General features: G+C 31.7%; 1 protein-coding gene across 1 annotated transcript in view; it reads left to right on the plus strand.

The window, feature by feature from the left end:
• Positions 1 to 2,355: 2,355 nt before the first annotated feature.
• LOC108917336 overlaps positions 2,356 to 14,347 on the plus strand; it is a 36,435-nt gene continuing 24,443 nt past the window's right edge. Inside the window, exon 1 of the mRNA XM_018723885.1 lies at positions 2,356 to 2,397. Coding sequence (XP_018579401.1) covers positions 2,356 to 2,397 — 42 coding nt within the window. The remainder of the gene's footprint in view (positions 2,398 to 14,347) is intronic.

The raw sequence follows: 14,347 nt of genomic DNA on the forward strand, positions 1-14,347 counted from the left end.
CGGTTTTATTTGCTTTAAGAAAATCTACAGCTCTAGAAATCATTCCGTAAATATAGCACAGGCATGTTTTAAAAGGAAGCAAGGTTACACAATGGTCATCTATTTTACTATTTATTTGTTGAAACTAAAAGTATTATTAGTTATAGAGTCAAAACATGCCTAATAATAAATGTTATTGGGAACGTATATTTAACATTACTCGTAGTTACGAAATGGTGCATTATGTTAATTATAGGTTATAATAATGTTCCAAGCTGATGAAATCAATATAGGAACGTCTAGAGAGACGTTTTTATAAATAGTTCCTGGTTGCAACATTTATTAAAACAGGTTTTATTAAATTTTTCAAAATAGTTCGGTAAAGTATTGAACAATGATATTATTAACATGTCAGTTTTCAAGTCTATATTTTCAATAGTTCTTGAGGAATTGATCAAAAACGTTTTTGTTTAATTTAACGAAAAAAATCACTCTTGAAAGACTGACTGGTAAGCCTGCTGTTAATGTTCCAGTTTAGCACAAACCATTAATAAACTTGTCCAAATAATAATTTAATCCTTTACTAAATAAATTAATTGTGAGGATTTACTAGTGACCAATAAAGAAGCCGTTGGTTTTCATTCTTCATTATTCTTCGCGGATTAATTATTTCAGCGCATGATTTATTCCATCGACGGTGAAAGGAATGCTAAAAATAACGTTGCGTTTGACTTTGTTCTGTCTAACAATTCCGATTCGATTACATCATCCATATGACTAATTGGCTATCACTGCTATTAAATACGCTGCTACAAGACGGCGGGGCATTCTCGAAAGGACCAATTGAGGACTTTGGTGCAGTCACTGTGCCAGTCTGTGTTTTGGGCTAGTTGTTTAGCTGGCCGAAGGTACTTTTTCATCTAATTGATATAGTCCCCAGTACATCGCTCTTGCTTTCCATCCCAACTACCGGGTGTGTGAGTGATATAAGACCCCGTAGAACTTATAAGACACACTTCGAACAAACAACAACCATTAAGACCGGGAACACGTGGCACGCCTTGGGCTTTTCATAAACATAAACGAGTAAGGCATATTACTCACAAATTCACAATTCATTGAGCAAATGTATTCAAGCTAGCACACACATATAAAAATCAACCTTATTCGGGCGCTGGCCAGGCACCACTGTCACAAAGAACGCCGTCTCTTAGTTTCGGCATCCAGGGCTACATTTTGGTACTCATAAATTACATTATCTCAAGAGCAAATAAACACTTGGCTGGCGCATTTCGTGTGAACAGCTGAAGTTTGATTCAAAGCACGCTAGTTTTCATTACAAAAATTATATATTGATTCCTATTATGACAATACTTTTAAAATAGGCAAGTGTTACAATAAAACAATTAGCGCAGTTCTCCACACACGCGCGGTAACGCCACACCGGGTGATCACACGATTAATCTGATTGATTGAACCAAATAAACATACATATATTTATGTCCAAACAAAAGAAACTAAGCTAAGATTTTAATTAATTTATAGTTACTAAACAGTTTTTCCAGTATGGATTTCAGTTCTTGCACCAAACTCTGTAATTACAAAGTATCCGCCTGCAGTTGCATCGACCGCATATGATACGTTTCGGTCCTAGTGGCCCCATAATTCCGTTATTAATCGCCGATTGTAAACATAGCTTTTGAAAGTGGCAGTTTGGTATGAAATATTTAACGGCTAACCACTGGTTTGCTTACTTTGAATTGGTGTGCAGCTGTTTATTTGAAAACGATCTTCGTGATTGATGTCCCACGAAATGCAGGCAACATGTTCTGTTTTATTTCCACCACATTTGCGGAAATGTTCTTAGTAGATCAGTGAACATATGGTCCATGGATTGCAATTCAGAATTTACATTTATAATTTGATCTAGCGTTGAGAATTTATCCGCGAAGTAAATCAAACTTGTGCTTAAACTATAACAAAATTTTTAAGTACAAAGACTGAAATAACTTATGTTTAGCTGAGTATTGTCCTATTGTAGAAAAAGTATTAATGTTGTAAACATTTATTTGTATCTTAAATAAGTGAATAGCATATTGTTACTTGAAAGTGAAAAACATAATAGTTATTCATTGTATAAATGTTTTAAGTAGCATTTTATCGACGCAATATTCTTACGTGATAAAAGGCAATTAAAACATGAATGCAATACGATTTATCCATAATCACATCACAATCATATTTGTGGAGTCAGAATTATTGGAATTTAATAAAAAAATTACTTGATATTTCTTACTAGTAGGTACTCAATGAAACGTGGTAGGTTTTGTTATAGTTACTTATATTTAATAAACAGTTCTAACCGAATTTGGTAAAATGCAAGAAGGTAATTGTGTTTCTGTGGCTGTTTTTGAAGAAGTAAGTTCAAGAAACAATTTTCCATTTATTGTCAGCGATATCCAGGGAACATTAAGAATTTAACGGAGAGGGGGGGGGGGGGTGCGGAGAGTAATGATAATAAATGAAGAAGTCATGCTATCGTATTTTTTAAATTTGAAGAAAAAAATATGCAATTTCATATATGTGGTCGAAGTATTCGAAGTTGAAGGCTATTATAATGGTCTACAAATATATAGATATTGGAAAATATAACAAGCTTACTGTTTATTTGAAGAGGGAATCGAATCGAGAAGATACAAAGCTGTAGTATTGGAAAGAGCACATTCTGAAGAATTTTTGACTGCGGCTTCCAATAAAGAATATTTAATGATTAAGGACGTTCGGTAGAGATAAAACCCTTCAATGATTTTTTTTTGAAATTTTGACCAGAAGTTCTTATTGTTGTTACAATAAACCTATCAAAATTTCAAGAGGTTCATCTGTTTCGTTTTCGAGATATTGAATTTCAAAGTTCAGTCATTTTAACACGGTCGCTTATGGGAAAACTGATACAAACTCAGTTTTAAGAAAATTGGCCCAATGAATTTCGTCAACTTTTTTATATGTCACAGATAATGTTATTAATTTAATGTATATCAAGTTTCGCGATGATCATCTGATTCGTTTGTGAATAAAAAAATAAATAAGAGTTCGACAGAAACGCAACGGCATCATCGCAAGTTTCTCATTCTTCGTAGTTTGGAGGTTATACTGTTTGGCTTTGGGCATTTTTACGAATGAAATCTACGAATATAAATACAATTGTCACAGAGACACCTGTAACTTGTGCAAATTCTTCACAAACTTCGGCAGATGTTATGCGTTGCGAAAATGATGGCAACAATGCTACAAGGATTGTTATTAACGGAAAGGAAGTTAAATGTGATAAAACAAAAAAGGAAATGTCTCTTGCTATAAATGTAAATGTTAATGTTAATAAGTAAATAAATTAAATTTGATACTTTATTCCACTGGTGGATAAAGTATCACTTTAGACGGGTCCTATGTGTGGATAAAAGCAATGTAATAAAATTAAATTCTAGCTTGTATGGATCCTATACCCCTTCATCATTAACCGTTGTACCCTCATATCATGATTATTATATTGAACCAGCATTTAACAGTACTAGTCACACCGATATAAATGTAAATTATCAATTATAGACCCGACTTTAATTTACATAAATGTAAATAGATACATATGAGAATACATATTACTATACAAAGTCTTTATATGTTTAAGTATGACCTTTCTCTTGCACCTGAATTGAACATTTTTGTTTATTGCTGTTAATAACGGTAAGATATTACACAGGAAAATTATAGAATAAATTCATTATTTCCGAAACCGCGAAGTTTGATGTGCCCTTCAATTTTCGTCCTATTCTTTTTATGTATTTTACGTGTAAATTATTATTTGTGAAAAAATTTTCAGTTTTTAGGTTACCTACAGCATATACTTATATTTTTTAATGAGACGCATTATATATTTTTCGACGTTTAATGTTTGCGTAAAATTTCCTTTCAAATGATAACGATAATAATAGAGAAGATATAAAGTCAAAAATGTTTATAATTCGAACAGTTTTATTACAATTTACATATTTCTTTTGAAGCTTAATTTTCAAACACGTTTTTCCATCAGTAAACTCATACTGTACAAAAAATAATGTATGAAGCATTTGCGAATAAACATTTATTAAAATTGAATAAAGATATCTTTAAAATGGAAACATATGGTTTTTATATCGTGTTTTATTTTCTTCTGTAGATTGAGACACTACAAATTGCTTAACACTTTATACTGATTGCTTTCCAAAGCTGAATGTTATTATAAACACTTCCAACGTTACTTTTCCTTACAACTTTTACATTTACATTTCCTTGTCAACGATGGTGTTGATGAGAAGTAAAGGATGCGTGACTTTTCTCACATAATTGTGGTTCTCGAAAAGTCTATTAAGCTGCATCAACATTGTGCATTTATTTTAAGGTTAATACGTAATTTTTATAATGCTTCATAATAATATAATGCCCTTCTAAAAGATGTCTTAAAATATATTTTCTACTACAACCAAATACAGAAGTTAGGTTATAAATTTCAAAATTCAATTTTATTAAATTTTATTACAAGAGAAGTAATACATTTTTTGTTGTACTAAAATACTTTTAATACGTTATTATAATTGTGAAAGCTTTCTTGAATAAAATGGAGGACAACAGTAATATATAGGGTGTCCCAAAAAAACGCAGAATTTCATATGAAGACAAAAGATTTTATTGATTAAATAGTTGGCAAAGTTTTTTACACGTTTTTAAAGAGTAGACATTGTCAAATATCAATCATTCTACCCAAAATTGCGAGGACGCGCACAATGTCAGCTACACACTCTCTGTACTCGTAATGAATTTTCACAATATTTACTCGCTCATCAGTCATATAACGCTCCTTTTTGTCCAACTTTAAACATAAAATTAAGAATAAAAACCATTTTACTACTGTTGATGTTTCAATTTGTATTAAATAAAAACAAAACTAATGACCCAAGTAAATGATAAATCAGACGATTATTTTCTATGTAGACAATGAAAGTAAAAGGAAATAATTGCTACCAGTTATGGTAACTAGCGGCACCTTTCCTTTTCGGGTCACATCCAATAAAATTAATTACTTAATTCACTAAACAATTTCTTCTTTTTTCTAGTATAAGGTCTAGTCTCTGATAATATGTGTGCATATCCACACATGACTTATAACGCAATTGATTATGCAAATTGTGCAACGAGGCGTAGTTAAATTCATGTAATGGAGCTGGTCTCTGATTATAGGCAGAATTTCGAGAAAAAGAGATATGTACCTTGTCATATCATTAAATAACAGTACCTACCAAAAGGTGTTTCTTGGGTTCAGTGTAATTACCAGGCAAAAATTTCTGTAGGATCAGGACTATTATAAAAGGAGCATATACTGTTAGACCAGGGCAGATCTGTCGAAATATCGCACTTCTTGGATGTAAGAGGGGGCAAGCTAATTTTTGCTGAAATACCCTCAGTACAACTGACATAATAAAAGTGTAGATCTCTAGATCTGGGCAAGGTCCGGAACATTTTCAAAATTGCAAAAAATACCTATTTTTATAACATTTTTTGCAATTTTGAAAATGTTCCGGACCTCGCCCAGATCTAGGGATTACACTTTTATTAAGTGAGTTGTACTGAAGGTAATCCAGAAAAAATTTGCTTGACCCCTCTCACATCCACCTCAAAACAGAAAAACATTATTTTATTTTATTTTTAAACAATACTTATTTCTATAAATAAACTAATTTACAAACCAGTTTGATGAGAAACTAATTTATACACATATTATATTGAATTGAAATGAATAAAATTTAATAAAGAAGTTTAAATTTTGAAAACGTAATATTTCTTTAAAATTAATAATGGTGACAGATCATAGGAATGGTTTGATTCTTTAATACAGAATTTTTTGAAAATTAGGTTCTTACACATTCCTAGTTCTTAACAACCCTTATAAATATGCTACTAAGTAATGCATCCAAAATATAATTCTGCACAAGTTTGTTGAAAATTTTTGGTCCAAAATATTACCAATGTCACTGAATTATGAATATCACGATAAGAACAAGAACACTTTACATAGTTTGCACAGCTTGTCAGTCATACTTTTATATATTTATTTCCTCTTTTCTTTTTTTAATAAACGGTACATTGGCATCATTTTTATTAATTTATTTGATTTATTGCTGTATTATAAAGAAACCTTAGTCATGCTTACAACTATAAGGAAGTTAAATTTAAATTAATATATGGCAATGTACAGAAGTCAACTAACATTTTTCTATAAACACGTAATTCGTCCTACTTACCACGGCAATTCTACATATTCCATTAAATGCTACTAAAGTGCCTCATATGAACTTGGCTCTACAAATTAGTAATTATTTTAATTTTATGGCCAGCGCTATTTATAAAAATTTATGGGACGTTTATTTTTAAGTGAAAGTGACCCTAATAAGAGAAGCTTTGTTTTTCTCGACTATTCCTGTATAAATAAATAAAAATCCACTTAAAATAGCGACCGGTTAGTTATGCAGATGTTACTGCCATGGTACGATCGGTAGTCTAAACAACTTGCTGCAGGAGATAGTAATGGTAATGTTTATGTTCATTACAGACCCGTAGACTTCTGTAATCATTAAGTATATGTTACACCTGTTGTTCTACTTGCTACCGCATAAGTGTTTCAGGAATATTATTATGGGGTCTATCCACACGGAGAAAACTGCTGCTTTATTTTCAATAACAGCCCTATATATATTTGACAACTATTTCTTTAATCCAGCTATCTTTTAAGCTTTACTGGTACAAATGCACTCCCTTTGCATAATTTTTGCATAAATGCGAGTGAAAGCAAGTAGCAAGAAACGTATAATTTTCCTTCAACTATTTGATGCCATAGATTGCACACAGGTACCCATAACGAAACCGGATTTGGAAGAAGATGAATATGTTAAAAGAAAAACTGCAGTAGTGTCAGTGTACAAACAAGATACATCAAGGATTTTTACCAATTTCAGCTTTGTCTCTCGGTTGTAAATTAGTTCTCACCACTCAATATTCTAATTTTTTTATATATAGTTTGTGCTCTTTCACGTTTGATTGAACTATACTTACTACTTAAATTTATATTAATTACTTCAGTATAACTATATTTTCCCAAGATTGTGACTTGAAAATTGTCTCTTAGTTTTTAGTAGATACGCCACTGACTTCAAATGCATTTGAAGGAAAGGTATAGGACGAATAAATTAACGTTGCATTTTTTGCATTCTTCGGACTCGTCTGCAAGCGGTAATGGTTCACTGTTTGGATAATTGTTCGGGCGGTAGAGTTTGGAAATTCCTTCACCTCAAGAAAGGTGTCGATAGTCTCGGGAACGCAGAACACCCATCTAGTAAATGTTAATTATACAATATATTATTTGTATTGTGCAATTTCCTACGGATAGTAAACCGTGCTAGCATAAAAGGGCAGTTACATGCCTTGACGAAGTTGATAGAAAATCGAGACAGGTGTGTGATATATTAAGCTTCTAAGAAATTTTAGAAATTAATAATAAATGCTATATCTTACATAAATGTGAGCGACGACGAGTTCATAGGTCTTCAGTACTTTCATAAGGTATACATGTTATGTTGTATCTCTAAATTCTAAAATTATTGATGAGGCAGATAGGGGAAAGTCTATCAAAACGGCATAGTCAGATAAAACAGGACATTGTCTTTTTATTCGCAATAAGATGTACGATTGGTGAGCTGAAATCATGCCAATTTTAAGGACGGCCACTGATACAACCATTTTAGTCCCATTTTAAACATGGTGATCAGTGATGATAATATGCAAAAATAGGGTTTTAAAATATTATATTATGTAGGTATTTTCGTTTGTATTTATTCAGTTGGTTCTACTTTAACCATTAAGTAAATATATACAGGGTGATATCAGAACTTATCTAAAAAAAAAAAAAATTGAATGTACAGACAATGAGGACAATTACAAATACAATTTTGTAAAAAAATCAAAAAAGGCAGATGAGAGAAAATGATTAAAAAATACTTCTTCCTCTAATTTGAACTTAGACAACAATATTTAGAGAAAGACATTTTAAGAAGGACAGAAACGATACTACTGAAATCTAAATAAGATAAAATTGTTCTTTCCACACAAGTTATGTCTCATTTAACAGTAAGACCCTTGTTTTACTCATCTACTAAGTTTCTAGTTTCAGTTAAATGGAACTTAATTTGTCCTGACGTCGAGGAAAATTATTAATATTATTATTAGAAAAAGGGAGACGTGGAGTCACTTAAGACAATTTTTAGCCTTAAATATGTTCAATTTGCAGCTGCATATGTCGATGTTATTAGGAAAAATCTTCAGTGCACATAGTTTTTTTATGAAATCACAACCTTTGTCATGTTACCAGATGCTCTTGCTGATTTCGTACATATTCTTCTGCCGTCTGTAAAAGTAATTATTTTCTTTGATTTGGTTAATGGTAATATCCATGTAAATAATTCGTAACTTTTCAGGAGCCAAAGTTGATCAAAGGGTACTAAAAGTGACGCATTTCTTCCTTAAATTAGGATCTGAAATAATACTTTAATAAAGAAGTGAGCGTGGCATATTGGTTTTTTGATTTTGACTTACTCATAACTAAGTGATAATACTTTTTCTTATCTTTACAAAATGACCTCATAGTCATTGATCTGTTATGCATTTAAATGTAACTTTTACCAGTTGCTCGAATATAACACACCTATCAATATACATGTCTCCATCTAGAAGAAATCACAGTCGGTTCTAATATAAAGTGTTATTCATATCTACATTTTTTTCAATGCACTATAAGAAAATATTCATTTCATAATCCTCAACAGCTGATCGGTTGAAGTTATATTACATTTCTTGTGACTTATAATAACCTGCCACAGGGTACATTTTTTTATGGAACACTTGGTTAGACTATCCCACATATTCATGACTTTACATTGCAATCAAGTGCCACAATACTCTATTATTATTACTTTTAAAGGCTTGGTAAAGACTCATGTGCACTTTGGTCATGCTGAACTTCACATATTGAATTAAAATGTTACAGTACGTTGTTTCTAATTACTTAATGTTATCTTTGCCTTATATTAAAATTGCTAATACGGTTTATTGGCAATTTTTAGATATTGTTATTGTTTGTTGAGTGTAATTTCAGGTGTAAGATGAACCCTTAATAATATTTTTATCACACTCACAAATTTAAGTTAGGTCCGGTTTCATAAAGGTTTCCCTTAAATCATTAAATTTACGGTTTATTCTCTTCTCGGCAGCATCTGCGACCCATTTCCTACTAAAAAGGAAGTATTAAGGCAATAAAATAGCCCAAGCTCCCGCACCTTTTACTACAAGCTGACATTTCCTATAGTCGCATAGACGTAAAAAATAAAAATTCATTCTCTTATTAACTTTCATTTTTATTGTTATAAAAACTGTTACGGAAAGGAATACGATGGACAATAATGGAATTTTGTAGGAGTTCCTCAAATTCGTGACAGAAAGTTTTTTTACTGTTTAACTGTAATGGTAATTTATTTTTGCACTTCAAAGAGATTTAGATAAATGCAGATTGTGTGAAGGTGGTGTTTATTTTACTTTCTACTGCTATATACAAGCCCTGTAAAAGTGAATGAGATTTTCAGTGAAAACAGCCTTGATCCGAGGCCAGATTGTTTTTATTTAAAATGCAGAACGATAATAAGAAAAAAACGATCTCAGTGTTTATTTTTCTTTTCTTAAACTTCAGTAAATAATGTTTTTCAGGATTGTATATGGATATTCAGGTTTCGAGGCCACTTTCGTTACATTAGACATTTTGATAATGTTGAAATTGTATTAATTCTTTCCTTTATTGATTCAATCTAATATCAATTTTGACATCTGATAATTGACAACAGGTCTAATCTGCGAAACACGAAGAAAGTGGTAGAAAATTTACCTAATGAAAGCCTATCAGTATAATGCCCAGAAATTCTTAATAAAATGGTGTTCAAATACCAATTTCAGAATCAATCTAGATTATAAGAATAGTAGAAGGCCAGACTTGTGTCACTACTCGGCCACACAGTACCCCGACCATCACTGAAAAATTGGTCAGCAGAACCACCAGAGATATACCGATTCTGAATTTATTAGTTACGCCACAGGTGAGACAACAAAAAAAGTATGGATAAGAAATAATAAAGTGCTACATCTATGAATAGTTACTACTAGGTCGAAATCTGTATGTCTGGTGGTTCTGCTGACGAACGATCCTATCTGTTTAGTAGATATTGCTGGTATAAACCAATGCTGGTCGGGACATTAGACCGCAGAGTAGTTGTTTGTCACAATATCTTCGGTTAAAGACTGTTCTCCGCGTATACGATATTGTCATGAGATAATATCAGCCATTCATATGTTTAATTATTAAAAAGGAATGTTTACTTGATATTTATTATACAATCTAGTCAGATGTAGAACAACTAGGATTCTATTTCAGCATGATCAGTTAAGAACTTATCTGTAATACTGGACCTCACACAGTTTCTAGTAATTATACTAGACATGATTTTAATTATTACAATTAACAAAATTACGGAAAATTGTGCTCCGACATATCTATTTGATTCTATTTGAATATATGGGGCATTCTTCCGGGATTGTAAATGCCATTAATTGAAATTTACAGTCAGTTAAAATATGTTTTATGTTTTACACAATATAATTATCGCTATTGAAAAAAACGCAAATAAAATATATTGCTGGCACATTTAATCGCCAAGCCTTGATTTCCCAGAAAATACGGGACGTACTGCGCATTTAAATTTGTTTGTGTTTGTAATGGTTGTTACTAGTGTCCATACAATAAATAAATACATAAAAAGTATGCCATTTACATGCATTTATACTATACTGACATACATTTGTGAAAGAGTGTAGTATACGATTAATTATGCAAATGCGGTATAACTGATAAAAAAGGCTTTATAAGTGAATTGTATTTTTTCCGTTAGTATCAGTATTTAGGTTGATATAAGGTTGTCCATACTTATCTTTAACAGTTTTCCGGAAAAATCAGGTTCTTTTCTAAAGTCTGAACAGACATTAGATTTGCAGTCTTTCTTAATTAGGTGCAAGTCTTATTTAATTTTGAAATAACATTTTACAATTGAATTTAAAACTATATTCGAAATGATGACAAAACTTTGATGTTATCTATTTCATGTTGAGATAAATTTCATTTCGTTTCAGGTCATTAAAATATCCGTTGACACCAAACGAATTACAGTAATTAACAGTATTGTTATCCAAATGTATTTGCTAATGTCTAAAAATAGTTACACCATCTCTCAAAGATAAATAACGTTAATTTAGATATTTATTATTAGAACAGCGGACGTTGAAAAAAAATATATTTCTCAATATAATTAATGATGGGAAGTGCTTAATGTCGGAATTACATAAGCGTACGCAGGTTTTAAAACTTAATTACCCAGAAAAAACGCAGATTTTTTTATTTAAAATCGTATTGTGAATTGCCCGTTCAGTAGTGTCACAAAGAATTTTTAGTTCTGCTCATTTAGGTCACGCTATATTTAAATTTTGTCCTTGATTTTACTCCACTACTATTGTGTACGCGCCATGATTTTCCAAAGAGCTGTGGGTTAATAAATGAGTCTTTGTGATTATTTCTATATGGAATTAAGATGACGTGAACAAGGTTTGGAGTAATAATTTGCCACATTTCTAAACACTCTTTAAATGTATGTTAAGTGGTAAATGTCTACGAGAAAATCGTGGGCACAAACGCGTCTAAGACGGTATTATAGATATGTATAAAGAATCAGCGCTAAATTGGATTGCACGTTTTTGCCTGCGTTACAAAAAAAATAGACAGAACTTGAGAACAAAATCACATTTTTCGTATCAGAAATAAAGAAAACAAACTGCTACCTATTTTGTTACGCACCAAAATGTTCTTACTAACTTTTGTAGTCGTTTGATATTCTCTGGTTTTGAGAAATATGTTGTTCTTCAGTAACATCCTTAGGATTATTAAAGGTTTGAAAGTTCCATGTAAATTTTGCTTTAGAAATGTATCCTTACTTCTGTCACTCCCAAAACAATTTTAAAAAGAAATAAATTGCCTACTGAGAAGCTAAAATCAACGTCCTTAAAACTTTTGCTAACAGCTAACAGCTCTACACAGTTAAATGTGTCAAAAGCATTATATTGAAAACCATAAACAAATATTAGCCCATCGTGCAGCTCGTCACGACAATACCGGTTATATTAAATGTTTGTCTTAAGATCACCGGTCAATATTTAACCACAAGGAACAATTGTTCACCTTGTAGACACTACTGGTCAAGGTGCTACTCTGAGGATTATGCTAATACAGGTGATGCGCGTATTTCGCAAATCTGTGCGGAAAAATCCGGATGGGGCAGCCAGCTGCAATACACCGGTCAACGTTTCAGTTTTAATATCAATAATATCAGATACTTAACGACGCATTAAATTCAGTCATAAATTTTGTCCGAGGCTTGTAATGGGGTTTATTGTGTTTTTTAACACTTGGAGCGGGCTCTTGCAAATATATTATTTGATACCGAGCGGCAGAAAATAAAATAAGTCAGTATGAATAAATGTGACTTTACGAGGAATGGATTGTTTTATTAATATCTTCTGATGTTGTAAAGGTCTATTCAATCGTAAGTTCCCACGAGTTAAGAACTGCAAAACTAGTCTGTGTATGAAAATTTTAACATAAAAAAGTATATAGGTATAAATATTCGTAAATAAATGTATATTAATTCTTTAAGCATTTGAATTTTCGGGGACTGTTAGAGATTCTAGAGATTGGTGAGATATGCTTTAACAAACCAATGTAGATTTTCCTGTTCGTGTCAATCAGTATGTTAAATAATTTGTTGGACATAACTGACAAGACCAAAGAGCATTTCAGTTCAGCTAATATTTAAAATGAAGTTAAAATTATTGATGGAAAACACTGACATTGTGTGCCTATGAACGTTTATCGATATTGTATTGTCAATGCTTATTAATTTGTGTGGATACAGATTAATTAAAACCATACTAATAAACTATTAATATATTTCTTTCATGTAGATGCGATGCAGCGGTCACATAGCAGTGTATTTCTTAATAATTCACCCGCACCTGGTGCTTTTACAATCACGTTCGGGCGAGTAATGCCCGAATAACAAATTGAATAATTTCGTTAGCGTTCCATTGAATGAGATCAGAACCTCGATAAATATTCTATATGGTTTTACAGTTATCAACCTTTCTACGAAAGGAGCCGCCGTTTGAAACAATCAAACGATCACACACCTTCAGAATGATAATGTCTTTGTCATATTATCCCCAGAAATTATCGGGAGAGTATAAAGAGGATGATCATCATCCAAGGTTGTCAACTCTAGGGAAATTTCCCTGTTATGGAGAAATTTGCAAACGGTGTAAAATCTAGTAAACTTTGTTACCTTCTTAGAGTTTCAACGTTACTTTGAATAAATAAAATTCAGACAATGGCATGATGTCGCACTTAGTCATGAAAACAGATCTAGTGTAAAGTATTTGTTCTGCCACTTTGGTGCTGCTATTTACACTTTCAATTTCGTTGTAGACTACGAGACCTCGAAGGTATGTCAGAAAGCAGTAAGCTTGCACTGTAAACAACATGGTTAGTGAGAGAATGGAAACGAGATAAGCTTTACTAACATAAATAATGGATGCCGGGCAGAAAAAAGTGTATAAGATTAATATACTTTTTTACATGTATCTGATATTTTAATTTATTGTTATTCTTTTACTATTGACTCTGAACCTTGTATTGTGGCTATTTGATTTTGCTATTTACAATTACATATATAGAAAATAGGCGTAAAGACGAATTTTGAAGTTGTTTTGATATGACTTATAATTTTAGCATATAAAGCGTGGTAGTGATCTATAGGGTGTCTTAGGAATCAATAATCATACAGCAACCACAAAATCCTAAAAATATACGTTAAAACATTTTTTTAAATATTTCATGAACAAAAATGTACATATTCCAATATAACGATCTCTATGTTCTAGTTTTGTGTCTCGACAGTAAGATTCTATATAAAACTGAGTATAACAATAAACCTACTGCATAAATTTTACGGATCCATATTAAAAGTGCCCTCTTCCAAAGAAATAAATTTGTATGAACCACCAATATCCTATAAAATAGTTGACAAATGCATACTAATGTTTCCCACCACACCGACAGCACGTTTAGCTACTAACTTATGAAAAT

Source organism: Anoplophora glabripennis, unplaced genomic scaffold (genome assembly GCF_000390285.2).
Source record: "Anoplophora glabripennis isolate ALB-LARVAE unplaced genomic scaffold, Agla_2.0 scaffold4, whole genome shotgun sequence".
NCBI lineage: Eukaryota > Metazoa > Arthropoda > Insecta > Coleoptera > Cerambycidae > Anoplophora > Anoplophora glabripennis.